This window comes from Ananas comosus, linkage group 2 (genome assembly GCF_001540865.1).
Source record: "Ananas comosus cultivar F153 linkage group 2, ASM154086v1, whole genome shotgun sequence".
Taxonomy (NCBI): domain Eukaryota; kingdom Viridiplantae; phylum Streptophyta; class Magnoliopsida; order Poales; family Bromeliaceae; genus Ananas; species Ananas comosus.
This window is the reverse complement of record NC_033622.1, coordinates 2197035-2212408: the sequence shown is the minus strand read 5'-3', so window position 1 is coordinate 2212408 and position 15374 is coordinate 2197035. Positions and strand designations below refer to the sequence as shown.

At 35.2% G+C, this 15374-nt stretch overlaps 1 protein-coding gene across 1 annotated transcript; it reads left to right on the top strand.

The window, feature by feature from the left end:
* On the top strand, positions 6508 to 13451 carry LOC109706133 (NADP-dependent glyceraldehyde-3-phosphate dehydrogenase). The gene is made up of 9 exons (XM_020226937.1): positions 6508 to 6880; positions 7721 to 7914; positions 8633 to 8761; positions 10468 to 10587; positions 10670 to 10806; positions 10899 to 11054; positions 11578 to 11956; positions 12645 to 12761; positions 13017 to 13451. Exons 1-9 carry the CDS (start codon positions 6523 to 6525, stop codon positions 13128 to 13130), a joined length of 1704 nt encoding a protein of 567 aa, XP_020082526.1. The 5' UTR covers positions 6508 to 6522; the 3' UTR covers positions 13131 to 13451.

Below are 15374 nucleotides of genomic sequence, written 5' to 3'. Positions count from 1 at the left end.
TCCCCCCCCCCCCCCCTCTTTTTTTTTTTTTTTTTTTGGGTCCTAACATATAAGATGAGTGGAACACAACAGCTATGGCCTCTCTCTCTCTCTCTCTCTCTCTCTCTCTCTCTCTCTCTCTCTCTCTCTCCAATAATATAATCTTCGGTCCTATAGCGTTGGCATTACCACGTAGCAAACTCTGGGCTCGGAGTTCTCCACGTAGAAAGTTGGAGCCATTGGGCGAATTGATAATATAGATTCGTAAGAAATATGAGCTTGAAGTTCTCCACGTAGAAAGTTGGAGCCATTGGGCGAATTGATAATGTAGATTCGTAAGAAATATATAAAAAAAAAAAAATTTGTTCTATGTAATTAATTGGTTGGTATCCTACTATTTATATGCAGTATAAATTAGTATCATTTGTGAGTCAAGGATTCTGCATATTTAAACCGAACATATAAAAAAAATCAAAAATAAATAGTTTGCAACTCCTAAGAAAGAAAATACCATAAGATATTAGCAACTTATTGAGCGCAAACATCAATCTAAAATGTTTAATCGTAAGTTGTTAGTAACCGACTGTTTAGCACTCGAGCATTCACAAACAATCTTCTTTCCATCAAATATGAGACGAACGAAACATCACTTTACCAAAATATAAGCTAATAAAAGGCTAAATTACAGAAAACCCCCTTATAATAACCCACTTTTTTACTTTCCCTCCCTGACATTTAAAAATCTACACTTTATCCCCCTATAAAATAAAAAATATGCACTTCACCCCCTACCGTTAGGGTTCTGTTAAAAAATATATTTTTATGCCGAAAATACCCCTCCGCCATCTCCCTGTTGCTTCGCCTCCCTCCGGCTCGCCACCTCGCTGCCGCCTCGCCGCCTCGCCGTCCTCCACTGCCGCGCCCTCACCTACATCCCCTTCGCCGTCCTCCGCCGCCTCGCCTCCGCCTTCTTTGCCCTTCTCCTACTGTTGCCTATCTCGGTTTTCTCCTACTGTCGCCGAAATCGAGGGTGCCAAGGGTCCAGGAGGAAAAGGGGAGCAGGTGGAGAAGGAAATGGAGAGAAATCGCGGCCGATTGAGGTGGGAATCGCGGCCGAACGAAGGGGCGGCTGAGAAAGATGGGAAAGAAGACGACAATGGCGAGGGGCAAAATGGTCATTTTACATCCCGTAACTCTCCTGTGAACATTTTTCATTTTACAGGGGGGCAAAATGTAGGTTTTTAAATGTCAGGAAGGAAAAGTAAAAAAACAGGTTATTACAGGAAGGTTTTCTGTAATTTAGCCAAAATAAGAAACATAAAATGCTCCACATCTCATTTTCTTTGCGCGACGGTCAATTACGCATGCATCAGAAGCGCAATCAGAAAGATACTTAAACTTTTTTCAGTGTGAAATGACCTAACTAACCACTTAAACAAAAAAACATTGACAAATCTAATAGAGATCTAAGGGCTTCAACACATATGCATGAGAAATCTTTAAGAGAAGGCAAAAAGGGGATTCTAACCAATCAACTTAAGACAAATTCTGGTATAAACTGGAATAATGCTATGGATATGCCTCATACTTTATTTGAGGGGCTTATTCACAGTGTTGACCAGGAAATGTTGCGTTCGTAGTAGTTGGAAAGGTGTACCATGAGGTGTGCTGTTTGTGTGGAGACATTATTGAAAATGACTCTATATAATTATTAGGGTTAATTTCATTCAGCTCTATGTAAACATATCAAATAATAAATATATTCCAACAAAGTTTAATTTTTCATATTTGTCTGTACAAAAATTCAGTTGTATTCGTATTTGCCATCCGGTTTGTTCCCGTTAAAATACTATTTATTTTTAGATAAATTTCAAATACCATCCTTGTGATTTCGCACTTTCTCACTTTAGTACCATGTAGTTTAAAGTGTATCAAGTTAGTATCATGTGGTTTCATTTTTATCTTTTCGTCGCTTCTCCGTTAATATTTCGTTAAATTATATACAAAAAACTTCAAATACCCCACCTAGGTTTATCAAATATTCATTTTAGTACTATTTAATTTTAACTTCGTCACTGATTTAACGAAAAAAATTAGTAAAATCGATAATAAAAAATAAAAATAAAATCACAGAGCACTAAATTAATACACTTTAAACCACTGAATATTAAAGTGAGAAAATGTGAAACCACATGGATGGTATTTAAAATTTTTTCTATTTTTACTTGAACTCTCCGTAGTTTTACTTCAACTTAAACCTTATCTTTAGTGAAACAAGCAAGCCTAAAATCTCTTTAAGTTCAACTTCAAAATTAAAAAGGCTTTTTTTGCAAATAGCCCCCTAAGCAATTTTTATTTTAAAAATAGCCCTATCAAAATTAAAATTGCAAAAATAGTCCTGTCCATGCCACGCAGGCGCCACGTCAGCGCCACGCGGGCAGGGCTGGGGCCAGCGTATTAAGTTGAACACGGTGAATCATTCACCGTGTCTAAACACGGTGAATGGTTCACCGTGTTTCTTACGTATTTTTTGTATATTGAAAAGTGGAATAAGCAGTAGGGATGTCAATAGGTATGGATATCCGAAATATTATCCGAATCCAAATCCGAATAAATTATATATATATATATATTTTATTTTTATTTATTTATACAATATATAAAATATTTAATAATTTTTATTTCTTAGATCTTTATTCAAAGGTATGGATTTTTAAAATCCGCCGGGTNGAATAAAAATTATTAAATATTTTATATATTGTATAAATAAACAAAAATAAATTATGTATATATATATAATTTATTCGGGTTTGAATTCGGATAATATTTCGGATATCCATACCTATTGACATCCCTACTCCTTATTCCACTTTTTAATATACAAAAAATACGTACTAAACACGGTGAAGCATTTATCGTGTTTGAACACGGTAAATGGTTCACCGTGTTCAACTTAACACACAGGTCCAGCCTGGGCCCTGCCCGCGTGGCGCTGACGTGGCGCCTGCGTGGCAGGCCCAGGGCCATTTTTGTAAATTAAATTTTAACAGGGCTATTTTTAAAATAAAAATTTGTCAGCGGTCTAAATGCAAAAAAAGCCCAAATTAAAAAGATTACTGCAAGTAGAGGGAAAACTTCAAACCCCCCCCCTGTGGTTTCACACTTTTTCATTTTAGTACCCCGTGGTTTAAAGTGTTTCAAGTTAGTACCCTGTGGTTTTTCACTTTATCACTTATAGTACCATGTGATTTAAAGTGTATTAAGTTAGTACCTTGTGGTTTTGCACTTTATCACTTTAGTACCATATGGTTTTAATTTTGTATCAAATTAGTACCCTGTGATTTTTAAACCACAGGGTACTAAAGTGATAAAGTGCGAAACCACAGGATACTAAAGTGATAAAGTGCAAAACCACAGGTACTAACTTGATACACTTTAAACCACAGGGTACTAAAGTGATAAAGTGAGAAACCACAGGGTACTAATTTGATACATTTTAAACCACAGGGTACTAAAGTGAAAAGAAGTGAAACCACAAGGGGGGTTCTTGAAGTTTTCCCTAAAAATTTTAATAATTAATTAGGTGTCGATCTAATCTGGTCCAAGTAACAACTCTAAACGGGTACAACTTTGTCGGAGTTTTCCCTTGTTTTGTTGGGAATTTATGTTTATGTTTAGGGAATCGATGGTAAATTAGGCTTGTAGATCGTCTATTGTATCTTTTCCTTGTTGGTTTTGGGACTTACAATTTCCTCCCAAACTGTTTACTAATTAATTAAAAGTTTTACGTTAATGAAATGCCTACAAACTTTTCTTTTAGAAAAGGACAATTATTTCTAGTACATAACAAGCAAATGATCTTGACATGTGTGGAGATGATCATCTCTAAAGAAGAAAACAAAATTTGATTACTAATGCTACCTAAAATATAGTTCCCTTTACTATTGGAACTAATTAATAATTAGGGCTACGTACAACTTCTCATAAAAATATCGAATAGCAAATATTATTACCCTTACTGTTAGGATCCGTTAGAAAAATATAGCTAACCGTAAGTAAAATACTTAACCCTGATTAGTGAATAAGATAAATTATTCTTTTTACCTCTTTTATATTATATGTAATGGTAGAAAGAAAGTGACCGTTGGAGATTTTTAAGAGAACATTTCTGTATGATTCTAAAAGTTAGGACTTTTTGAGGAACATATTTGTGATGGCAAAACTGTCATTTCACATATCTCCTGTAAAAAATAAAAGGTAAACTTCAAATACCACTCCTGTGATTTCGTATTTTCTCACTTACTCTATGGTTTAAAGTGTATCAAGTTAGTGTCATGTGGCTTCTTTTCGTCAATTTTTTTGTTAATATTTTGTTAAATTATAAAAAAAAAACTTTAAATATCCCACCTAGGATTATCGAATATTCATTTTTATACCCTTTAGTTTTAATTTTAGCACCGATTTAACGAAAAAAACTAGTAAAATCGATAATAAAAAGATAAAAATAAAACGACAGAATACTAAATTAATACATTTTAAATTAAAAAATACTAAAATAAAAAATATAAAATTACAGAAGCAGTATTTAAAATCTTTCCTTATAAGTATGCACCAAGTAAGTGTTTCAAACTACCACACGTATATGGGTTACATATTGATGTCACCAGCTGTTGAACTTTACATTTCGTGCAATAATGTCACCTATATTTTTATATTTTTGGTAAAAAAATAATATCACCTAAATTCTTGGGTAAATAAATAAATGAATAAAAAGATGGAGACTGTTACTGTGTTCGTTGCCTTCGCTTTTATTGCCACCACCAACACATGTTCAACGCTTTTATATTGTTGCTAAAAAATAAATAAATAAAATAATTAAATAATATATTAAATTATATTTCTCTTTTAAATTATTATAGTTGTTGAACTTTTGGCCATCCAACTTTATATTTTAAAAGTCTTAATTTATGTCTTTTAAGTTATTATAATTTAATTTAATTAATTAAATATTGATATATTAGTAATTCGATAGTGAGGTGATATTTATTTATTACGGCATTATCAATTCAAAATTGCTGTGTTACTATCACGTCACCAATTTTACTGTTTAGGTAATTTAATTAAACTGTAGAACTTACATTTTGGACAATTTAATTTAAAATTATAATGAATAAAAGTTTAACAAGAAAAAGTATAATTTTCTAATAATACTAAACAAAAGCTTTTATATCATGTGGGCTTATCACACTAATATTTTTGTCCGGTAGTGGAGAAATTATTCCATGGACTAGCTTTACCACGTCAGCCATTGACGGTCCACTGATTTGGTGTTAATCTTTTTTGAACGTATATTAGATGATGAAAAAGTGCCTTCACTTATCTAAAGAACATGCTAATGCATAGAAAAAATTTGAAAATTCTATTTCAATCATTAATTATTTTTAAAATTAATCTGAAATAATGTATATTAATAATAAATTTAGAAAAAAATAATTTTAAATTGTAATACTCACAAAATAAATAACGAGCGGCTATGATTAAGTCATCGATATTTATCTTACTCTAGAAGAATGAAAATTAAAATAAAGAAAAATGCTATTTATATACCTACTTATAGATGGACACCTCACATCCCATTAACCATAGGATTTATAAATCTCTTTTTATTAAAAAAGTTAATTGGACTAGTAAAAAAAAAAAGTTTTTGAATAAATTAGATGTAAAATTTAAACCAAATAAATAAATTTATGTTAGGGTTGGTTTGGTTAAACATAAAACAGTAAAGAATAATTTTCCATGAGAAAAACTTTTGGTGGATTTTTTTTTTACTTTTTGTAATATTTAGTTTTCAGAAAAGAAAATTTTTCATTGATATTTGCTTGGTTGAAAGAAAAAAATTTACATTTATTTAGATCGGTGTAAAAAAATGAATGAAAAAAATTTATCCAGCTTGAGATTTTATTTTTTGCCAAAAAATAATAAAAAATAAAAATTTTAATTTTTTTCGAATCAGTAAAAATTCTTTTACAAAAAAATACTTCTACATCGATCCAAATAATATAAAAAATATTTTTCATACGAAATATATATTTTGAGAGATAGGTAGCACGCTACCAGCTTCGTTTATTTCATTTAGAAATAAACTTAGCTAAAAATGTGAATTTACTAGAATTCAAATTATCATACTTGCATCACGTTATTAATAATAAGCCAGTTATTTTCTTTTTTAGAAACAAAAGTATAATAAAAATATTTTTTTTATAATTATGATGTGACATATATTTTTTTAAAAATTTTTTTTATTAATTTGTTACGGAACGTCACCAATATACCACCGGTGCATTCTTGAATTTTTCCTCTCGCGGGTCCCGCTACTGGCGCGCCGTACGAGGCCACGAATTAATTTTGCGGCCCCACCGGTCCCTCAGTGGTACGTCCGTAATTTCCGCGATAAAAGGGTGGCAAATCCGACACTCAAAAACGGCCCCCACCACCGCCCCCGTCGCTTTCCCCGAGGAGGACCCCACCACCCCGCCCCGACCAATGGGAGCCCTCGCTCCGCCCTTTATCGGCGACTCGTGGCTCGCCTCGCCCGTATATATTAACCCTAACCCTAACCCTAACCCGAACCGTAACTCGCTCCGCGCGTTGTCCTTCGCGTCTCCTCTCTTCGCTCGCTGCTCCCCTGCTTCGGCTTCGAATTCGAATTCGGCTTCGTGGGCGTCGGGTGAGAGGTGGGCGTGGGCGAGGGAGCGGAGGAGAGGAGGGGGAGCGTTCGACGAGATCGTCGACGGGGAGGTGTTCAAGTACTACGCCGAGGGGGAGTGGAGGAAGTCGAATTCGGGGAAGTCGGTTTCCATCATTAATCCCACCACTCGGAAGGTCCAGTACAAAGTGCAAGGTGCTCGATCCTCTTCTTTCCTTTTACATTTTTGCTTTTAATTTTGGGTGGTAGTTTCCGCATCTTAGGAGTGTGATTCGGATTTGTTTGTGATTAATTTTCGCAAAGATTATGTTTTTTTTCGGGGAGAATTAGAGCGCTCTGAGATGCTCTTTTGGGTTTTTTTGAGGGTAATTTGAATTGGGTTGTGATTGATTTTTGCGGAAATGGAGTTTTTACCAGCTTTTTCTGCAATTTTTTTCTTTAAAATTTGATCTTTTTTTTTTTTTTCTCGATAGGTTGAATTAATTTGGGTGGGTCTTGATTTTTTTCTTTATTTTATGAGATTCGGCTCCGTGCGAGATTTTCTCTTGCAAGTTCGATTTTTTTTTTTTTTTTCACTTGCGAAATAAAACTAAAATTACCTGGAAAAAACTGAGAATTAGATCCTCAAATCGATATATTTCGCAATTGAAATGATCGTCAATGCGTTGGAGAGACCATTTCGTATTTTCAAAATGAAACCAGAATAATGTCTCAATCTAAGCTTCTTAACGATTTCTTCTTTTTTTTTTTTTTTACATTGTATACTATATCGCATTTTGCTCTTTCTCTGATGGGTTTCGTAGTGGTCAAATTCTATTTTAACCGAGTTCCTTAATTGTCATCAAATATTTATCCTTTTTCCACGAGCTCTGTGATGTTCGTTTTCTTGAGAAATTTCTATGTTCATTGAATGTTATTTTCTATTTCCCTCTAATTCTTTTTTCTTCAGAAATTTTCGTCTCAAACTTGTTAAATTTTGCTTTTTTTTTTTTTTTTTTTAACAAGTTAAAATTTTGCTTCTTTTGGTGTGGTCAGCATGCACGCAGGAGGAGGTGAACAAGGTAATGGAGGCAGCGAAGGCGGCGCAGAAGGCGTGGGCGCGGACGCCGCTGTGGAAGCGGGCGGAGCTCCTCCACAAGGCCGCGGCCATCCTCAAGGAGCACCGCGCCCCCATCGCCGAATGCCTCGTCAAGGAGATCGCCAAGCCCGCCAAGGACGCCGTCTCTGAGGTCCGGTAGCTTAGCTTCTGTTTCCTCTTTCAGCTGCAACCACCTCTAAGAGCATGTTCGATGAACTAAAATGTTTTGAACTTCTGCAATGGCAGAAGCAAAAAAAAAAAAAAAGAAAAGAAAAGAAAAAAGAATTGAGGCCCAAAAAGGAGAATCTATAAGTTTAGGCTTTTAATTTTTCTGTGGAGAGAAGCTGTTTGGAGGAATTTGAACTGAAAAGCTAGCTGTGCTTCTCCTAAATGTACTAAGGCACACTTTGTCGAACAACAATTAGACACTATGGTCCTTTAGCCCCAGGAGTTGAAAATACTCCTTAGCTTGTATATTTTGTGTAAAATTACCCTCCAAGCAGATGTAATGTTCTTTCTTTTCTATCCGTCACCTATTTTGTGGTGCCATTGATGGATCTTTGCCCTGCATGTATAGGACTATTCCGGTAATGAGCCTTTTTGGCCTAGCTAGAGCTTCTTCAAAACTATTATTCAAAAGAGTTGTTTGAAAAAGTACTTAAAAGCATTTTTCTTAAAATTCCAGCGAGAAATTTTTGCAAAACCTTCCACTTTTGGGTCATAGAAGCTCAATTGGGCTTCCCGCTATAGCTAGAAGTTTTAGACTTTTGTTTGCCAAATGTTTGGTTTTGATATCTCTAAGAGTAGAGAAGTTGTTGCCAAATAGAAGAATCTTGTTGCATAGTAATGCTTTTCTTTATTGGTAATAGGTGGTTAGGTCCGGTGATCTCGTATCGTACACTGCTGAGGAGGGTGTCCGGGTACTTGGAGAGGGCAAGCTGCTTCTTTCTGACAGCTTTCCTGGCAATGAACGCAACAAGTATTGCCTTGCTTCTAAGGTATACATATTTTATCTATTCTTAATTTTGTTTTCTTTTATGTTACCCTCCTTTTGTGGACTTGGTAAAAGTTCATATATTAAAAAAAATTCTGCAAAAACTCAGCAAACAGAAACGTAGTGAATGGTTCCAACCTAGTTTGGGCTTACGTAACTTTTGTGATTTGGCGGTGGCTTAGCTCGACGCAAATGTCTCTTCAGATTGATTTTTGGTATTAAATGCATTATTCTCATACCATCAACTAACAAAATTAGCGGGTTCCTTTCTGCTTTGCTGGATGTTAGAAGTTTTGTTGATTGTAATTTATAAATACAGTTGACTTTTAGGTATGTGGCTCATTTAGTTTTCCTTTACTTTTTGGTGCTAGTCTTCTCAGAGAGCAGAGTATTTGGAGAAAGTGACCCCTCACAGCCTCACCCAACCTGCAACCACCGCGTGCAACACATTTTATAATCTCAGGATTTCAGATTGATTTTTCATGATGTGCCAGAGTTTATAACACTCGAACAAAACAAAACAAAACAAAGACTGTTCAATTAGTTGAAGATGGTAAACGTTAAGAGGGTGAATCAATGGCCTTGAAGTAGGAAAAATCTTTCTATTATTCTTGAAGAGGATGACTTTCTTCCATATGCCGTTGGTTTGGGGGAATAGCTTAGAAATTAGTTAATTAGTTAGTAACTGTATTTTGTGCACTAGAGGATTAATGACTGTATTTTGTGCACTGGAAGAAAATGGGTGTGAAAAACAGATGGGGTGGTAGGGGTATTTATTTTTGCAGTTGCCAAAACAAGTAGCTATTCATTTATACTGTGGCATCTTTTTTATGTTTAGGGCATTAATTCTGACCTAATCAGATACCATGTCGATTTTATGTGGGGTCAGTTCTTGGTTGTTCCTAGTTAGGCTGTATTAATATTTGTTTGATGAAACCATGGGCTTTATTGGGTACAGTTTAAGAGTGGAAAGATTTCTAAACATGTTACGTTGTTAGTGGCTGAAACTAATTATTATTTTGGAAATGTTTATAATGAATATACTAACCAATCTATCTGTAATTCATCAGTGCTTAATATTTAAAAGGACAAAACTATAGCAACATGTCCGTGTGGAAACAAAAGAATAATACGAAGAGAGAATTTGGATGCAGGTGAATTGAAAAACTTGTACCTTGAAACTTTTACAACAGTTGACCCACCAAACTAATCGTTAGTACCTTAACTGATTCCTGAATTGTATGGCTATTGAAGCATCACTTTGCAAAGCTTGCGAAGCAAAGCATTGTTCACTTTGAATCTTTAATTAACACGACTCTGGCTATGTATTACTTTGTGGCCTAGTCATAAAAAACATTTTTTTTTTTTGCTATGGACCAAAGATTGCAGATGAGAAGCAGGACGATTAGTAATGATTGGCACTTTGGTTTGTGATCTCTTAAGCTAAGCACTTTTGAATCAGAAGGAAAAAGAAAAAGTGTAGGAATTCAATTGAAAGGACAAAAAGGAAGAACAGAAAAGTACGATAACATGAGAAATTAGGATAACCTGAAGTTAAGGGAAGAAAGAAAGGAAAAGCAGTAGGAAGATATGAATTGTAAAACGAAACGAGGAAAACGTTAAAAAGACTAATTAGTAATAATACTCGAATCAATTAAGATATGTTATTCTTTATGTTTATGTTTGTAATAGTCGTGTGTATTATTGTAGATACCCCTTGGAGTTGTTTTGGCAATACCACCATTTAACTATCCTGTGAACTTGGCGGTCTCCAAGATTGCTCCTGCATTGATTGCTGGCAATGCTCTTGTGCTCAAACCCCCTACTCAGGTGTAATAGATGAAACACACTCGTACACTCGTATCCTTACTATTTATAATTTGTCATTTTTTGTGAATTATTGTTCAACCAGGGTGCAGTCGCTGCTCTTCATATGATACACTGCTTTCACCTGGCCGGTTTTCCAAAAGGCTTGATTAGCTGTGTCACGGGCAAGGGCTCAGAAATTGGAGATTTTCTCACAATGCATCCTGGGGTCAACTGTATAAGGTACTGAACATTGTGTTTGAAGGCTTTTATGGATCTTATACTATGGTGTTTATACAAACCTCTTTTTCATTTTATTTTTCTTCTTATTGCAGCTTTACTGGAGGCGATACTGGCATTGCCATTTCAAAGAAGGCTGGAATGATCCCCCTTCAAATGGAACTCGGGGGGAAGGATGCGTGCATAGTGCTAGAAGATGCTGATCTTGATTTAGTTGCTGCAAATATAGTAAAAGGAGGTTTCTCTTACAGGTAATGTAGCATAGCCCTTGATCGTTCTTGCTGCCAGTCTCCTGTGTAGTGATTGGTAGGTGAACAACAGGGGGATAGCTCAAATTTTCCCTCTTATTCTGTCAAAAGCAACCGAAATAACCTCAGGAAGTTTGCTCTGGTCAAATCATATTATTCTAGGATAACAAAAATACAATTCCAACTAAATACTATGCAACTAATGTCTGGATTCATCATCAGTTTCTTGGTTTATTACAGTTATCTTTGTAATCCCACAATTAATCATATGAATCCAAAACTGACCACAAAATTAATTTTGCCCTCATTAATTATCAGATAGTGGGACAATCTAGGGTTTAAAAAGGTTTTTCCCCCGAAGAGTATTTTGTTCTGATAAACAAATCATGTTTTTATTTACTCTAAACGTCGTAAGATTATGAACAGTATCTATCTCTGCTGTTAGTTTAACTATGTGTGTGGGAAGTGAGTATGATTTCTTAAAGTTAGTGAGGCCTTATTTTCTCCTTGCTTTCAACCAATACAGCGGCCAACGATGCACTGCTGTTAAGGTTGTCCTGGTGATGGAATCAGTAGCGGATGCTCTTGTGGAGAAAGTGAATGCCAAGCTGGCGAAACTCAAGGTGGGTCCGCCTGAGGAAGACTCTGATATAACCCCTGTGGTGACCGAGTCCTCGGCAAATTTCATTGAAGGCTTGGTTACGGATGCCAAAGAGAAAGGAGCAACATTCTGCCAAGAGTATAAGAGGGAAGGAAATCTCATCTGGCCGTTGCTTTTGGATCACGTCCGTCCCGATATGAGGATCGCTTGGGAGGAGCCCTTTGGTCCGGTCTTGCCAGTGATTAGGATTAGCTCAGTCGAGGAAGGTATCCACCATTGCAATGCCAGCAATTTTGGGCTCCAGGTATGTTAGTCTCGCTTTCTAGGTCTGCCCTCCCGGGCACCTACCTCTCTCTACTTATCACATATACCCCTCAAACAATACATTCTTTCGTGAATGCCCTTTCCCTTGGACATTCTTAAAAATAAAAGCACATTTTCCTGGCATTTATATTCGTAAGGGTATTTTTAGATGACATTTATGATATTTGCAACTTTTGGACAGTATAGAAAATTATAGGTTGCCTAGGGATATGTGAGTAAATTTTGCCTTTTTACATTAGTCTGGCAGGGGCAGCTGGCTTTCCTTATTCTCTGTCTGCTTTTACCTTTGGATAGATAATGCAAGAAGTAATTGTTAATCCCAAGTTTAGATACTTGCCACCGTTACCTTGATGGACAATGTAACTATATTTGTTCCGAAGAGTTTGTTCACACAAATATCTGCATGCAGCTACTACTATTTTTCGGGCATATATTTGCTACTTCTCTCCTGTCCGCGATTAATTATTTTAATGGTAGTTTGTAATTTCCTCCGTTCGATCTAATGTAATAGTTATAATAACTGAGATATTCCTGACACAACAGCAATAACTTACAACAAATGGTGTTGGTGCAGTAGAGCTTATATACTCTATTGTTGCTTGCTCCTTGGACATTCTAAAATCTCCTCCGTAAGCAAGCTGACTCCTAGACGCTTCACATGTCCACAGGGATGCGTCTTCACGAGAGACATCAACAAAGCAATCATGATAGCCGATGCAATGGAGACAGGAACTGTTCAGATCAACTCAGCGCCGGCTCGCGGACCTGATCATTTCCCCTTCCAGGTATTGATCTTTTTTATATTTGAGTAGAGCTGTTGGAACAAGCCCGAGCAGTTTGTGTCGTGAAATCGCGCTAGCCGCATCCTGCTGAAGCTAAAATCGGGAGTTCCAAAGTCCAGATGAAGCTCATTTCAGCTTTCTGTTTCAACCTAAAGCTATAGGCTTCTATTGGAAATGATTTTGAGCAGAAAAAGTTGTTCCAGGAGCTATGCGCGGAATGGGCGTTAAGTAAATCTCGGTTTGGCTTGTGCTTTGCAGGGTCTTAAGGACAGTGGCATCGGATCTCAGGGGATAACTAACAGTATTAACATGATGACGAAGGTCAAGAGCACCGTAATAAACCTCCCAGCCCCCTCTTACACTATGGGCTGAGAGATTCGAGTAAATATTAATCCCTTTCTTAAATAAATCACAAGGAATTCGGGATCCTCTCTCTGTTTCCAGTTGTCTGCATATATTCTGTTGTCCTAATTAAATAAGATCAGATAAAAAAGGGTCTTCGCTAGTTTAGATAGTCGCCGTGTTTCTCTTTCTTAATGCTTTACTTATGCAAAGGAAGTTGTATCAAGAAACTGAGGATGAGCATTTGTATCTCTTTGTGTATAATGTAATACGTTGTAATATTATGTAATGTTTATAGCCCTGATGTTGAATAGAGGGCATAATAATTGAGATGAATTTTGGTTGGTCAAATTTTGTGTGCGCGCGCGTGTTCATAGATTATTTTGTTGGTTTATTGCAGTTGCTACATGGTAAAGTGTAACTTAGCAAACCCCATGTTGAATCAATGAAAATGCATGATAAAGTGTTTAACTTATTTTACTAAGAAGTTGTCTATCCTGAATCGGTTCAAAACTTATTATCTTCTATTCTGATCTATAGAATGGGTCAGATGTATTGGGGAGCACATGTACGCGTCTAAAGTTTGCAACATTTTTGGCATTAATAACATGGTGCACATTTTGGATAGAACTATTTAGTTACTTTTAACCCTATTAAAGTCACTCTATGCATCTTGTGCATCCTAATTTTTAAAACCTAATATGCTATGTAATTTAAATTTTGAGTATTTTCTATTATTAAAATGTATAATTTAATATTCTAGAATGAGTGACGCAACTATGAGTTAATCGGCAACTGAAAGTATAAGATGAGTCTCGATCGAGCTAGAATTATACAGTGAGGAGAGCTCGACTCCCCGACGACTTTACTAGTCCATGTCATATAGAATAATTAATGTTCTCTATAATTACAGTCTAGTAATGCAAGATATATATTTTTCTTTCTTTCTTTCTTTCCAATAATAGAGTAATCCTTTGTTACTAGTAATCTTGAACTATTTATAAAATTGCGTGCGGGATGAACTAAATGCGGCACTCTGAAAAATATTTCTGTAGGATTTTTATTAATTCTGGCAGAATAGCACGAACTAAATGCGCTCTTAGGATATTATTTCTTTTATAATTAATAAACTCATAAAAATTATAAGATATTTGTTCTAATAGTTTTGCTAGAAGGCATAGTAATTCTCATGAAAATAAATCATGGGCTAAACCTTGCCTTAACTAAAGTTTCTATGTACTAAGTTCTAGCAGGGGTACAATAGCTTTAAAATAAAAACTGTTTCATGCATGCCATATTTGCCTCAAAAGCTATTTTCCAAGCTTTTCTCAGATTTATACTAACGGATTCGGGTCCATAACCATGGGTTCCAATGCACCCCCTGCCAACTAAGGGTCTCTTTGGTTCAACATAAAACCGTGAAAAAATAATTTTTCGTAAAAAAAATATTTTCGCATTTTGTAGTGTTTGATTTGTGGAAATATTTTTTTTTCATCACTATTGTTTGGTTGGAAGGAAAAAAAAACTACATTGGTTTGGTTTAGTGGAGAAAAATGAATGAAAAAAGTTTTGCACAGTTTGGATTTTTGTTTTCTGCCAAAAAATAGCGAAAAATGAAAACTTCAATTTTTTTTTCAAATCTGTAAAATATTTTTGCAAAAATATATTTTTATATTAAATCAAACAAGTAGAAAATATTTTCCATGTTGAAAATAATCTTTTCGATTCATTTTATGTTGAACCAAACACCCTCTAAGGTTGAGTTGATAAAAAAGAGAGAGAATTTCTCAACTGGTGCAATAGAGAGTGAGAGAATAAATTGAACTTTTAAGGTGCAATAGAGAGTGAGAGAATAAATTGAACTTTTAAGGTTGTGTGTGTATATAGAGAGAGAGAGAGTTGAGTTGAATTTTATTAGTAGCAAACGAACTATATTGTCACTCATTTATTTTCGATGATGGAACCTCCAAATTGACGATTGACACCGTTGAATATGAAAACATTTAGAAACTAAATCTCATACTTTTTCGATATTGTTTTTCTGTCCATCAAGTTGACATAAAAATGAACGGTTGAAAATGAATGTTATTTAAAAAATAATGATAGTAGTCTTGTAATCAAGATTAAGAATATAGATTTTATTTTTAATAGTTTAAAGAATTTTCTATCTAAAATTTAATTAGTTTGGATATTTTTACACCGTTAAACGAAAAAATGTCTCATATNTCGTGGCTTCCTTCTTGGATGCCCCGCGCACATTCCAAATAATCAGCT

What these genes read in the sequence shown, in the direction of transcription:
- LOC109706133 (XM_020226937.1), top strand. Translation starts at nt 6,523, where the DNA reads ATGGGAGCCCTCGCTCCGCCCTTTATCGGCGACTCGTGGCTCGCCTCG. An exon ending in AGTATTGCCTTGCTTCTAAG is followed by an intron (nt 8,762 to 10,467) that starts GTATACATATTT and finishes GTATTATTGTAG; the next exon opens with ATACCCCTTGGAGTTGTTTT. An exon ending in TGCTCAAACCCCCTACTCAG is followed by an intron (nt 10,588 to 10,669) that starts GTGTAATAGATG and finishes TTGTTCAACCAG; the next exon opens with GGTGCAGTCGCTGCTCTTCA.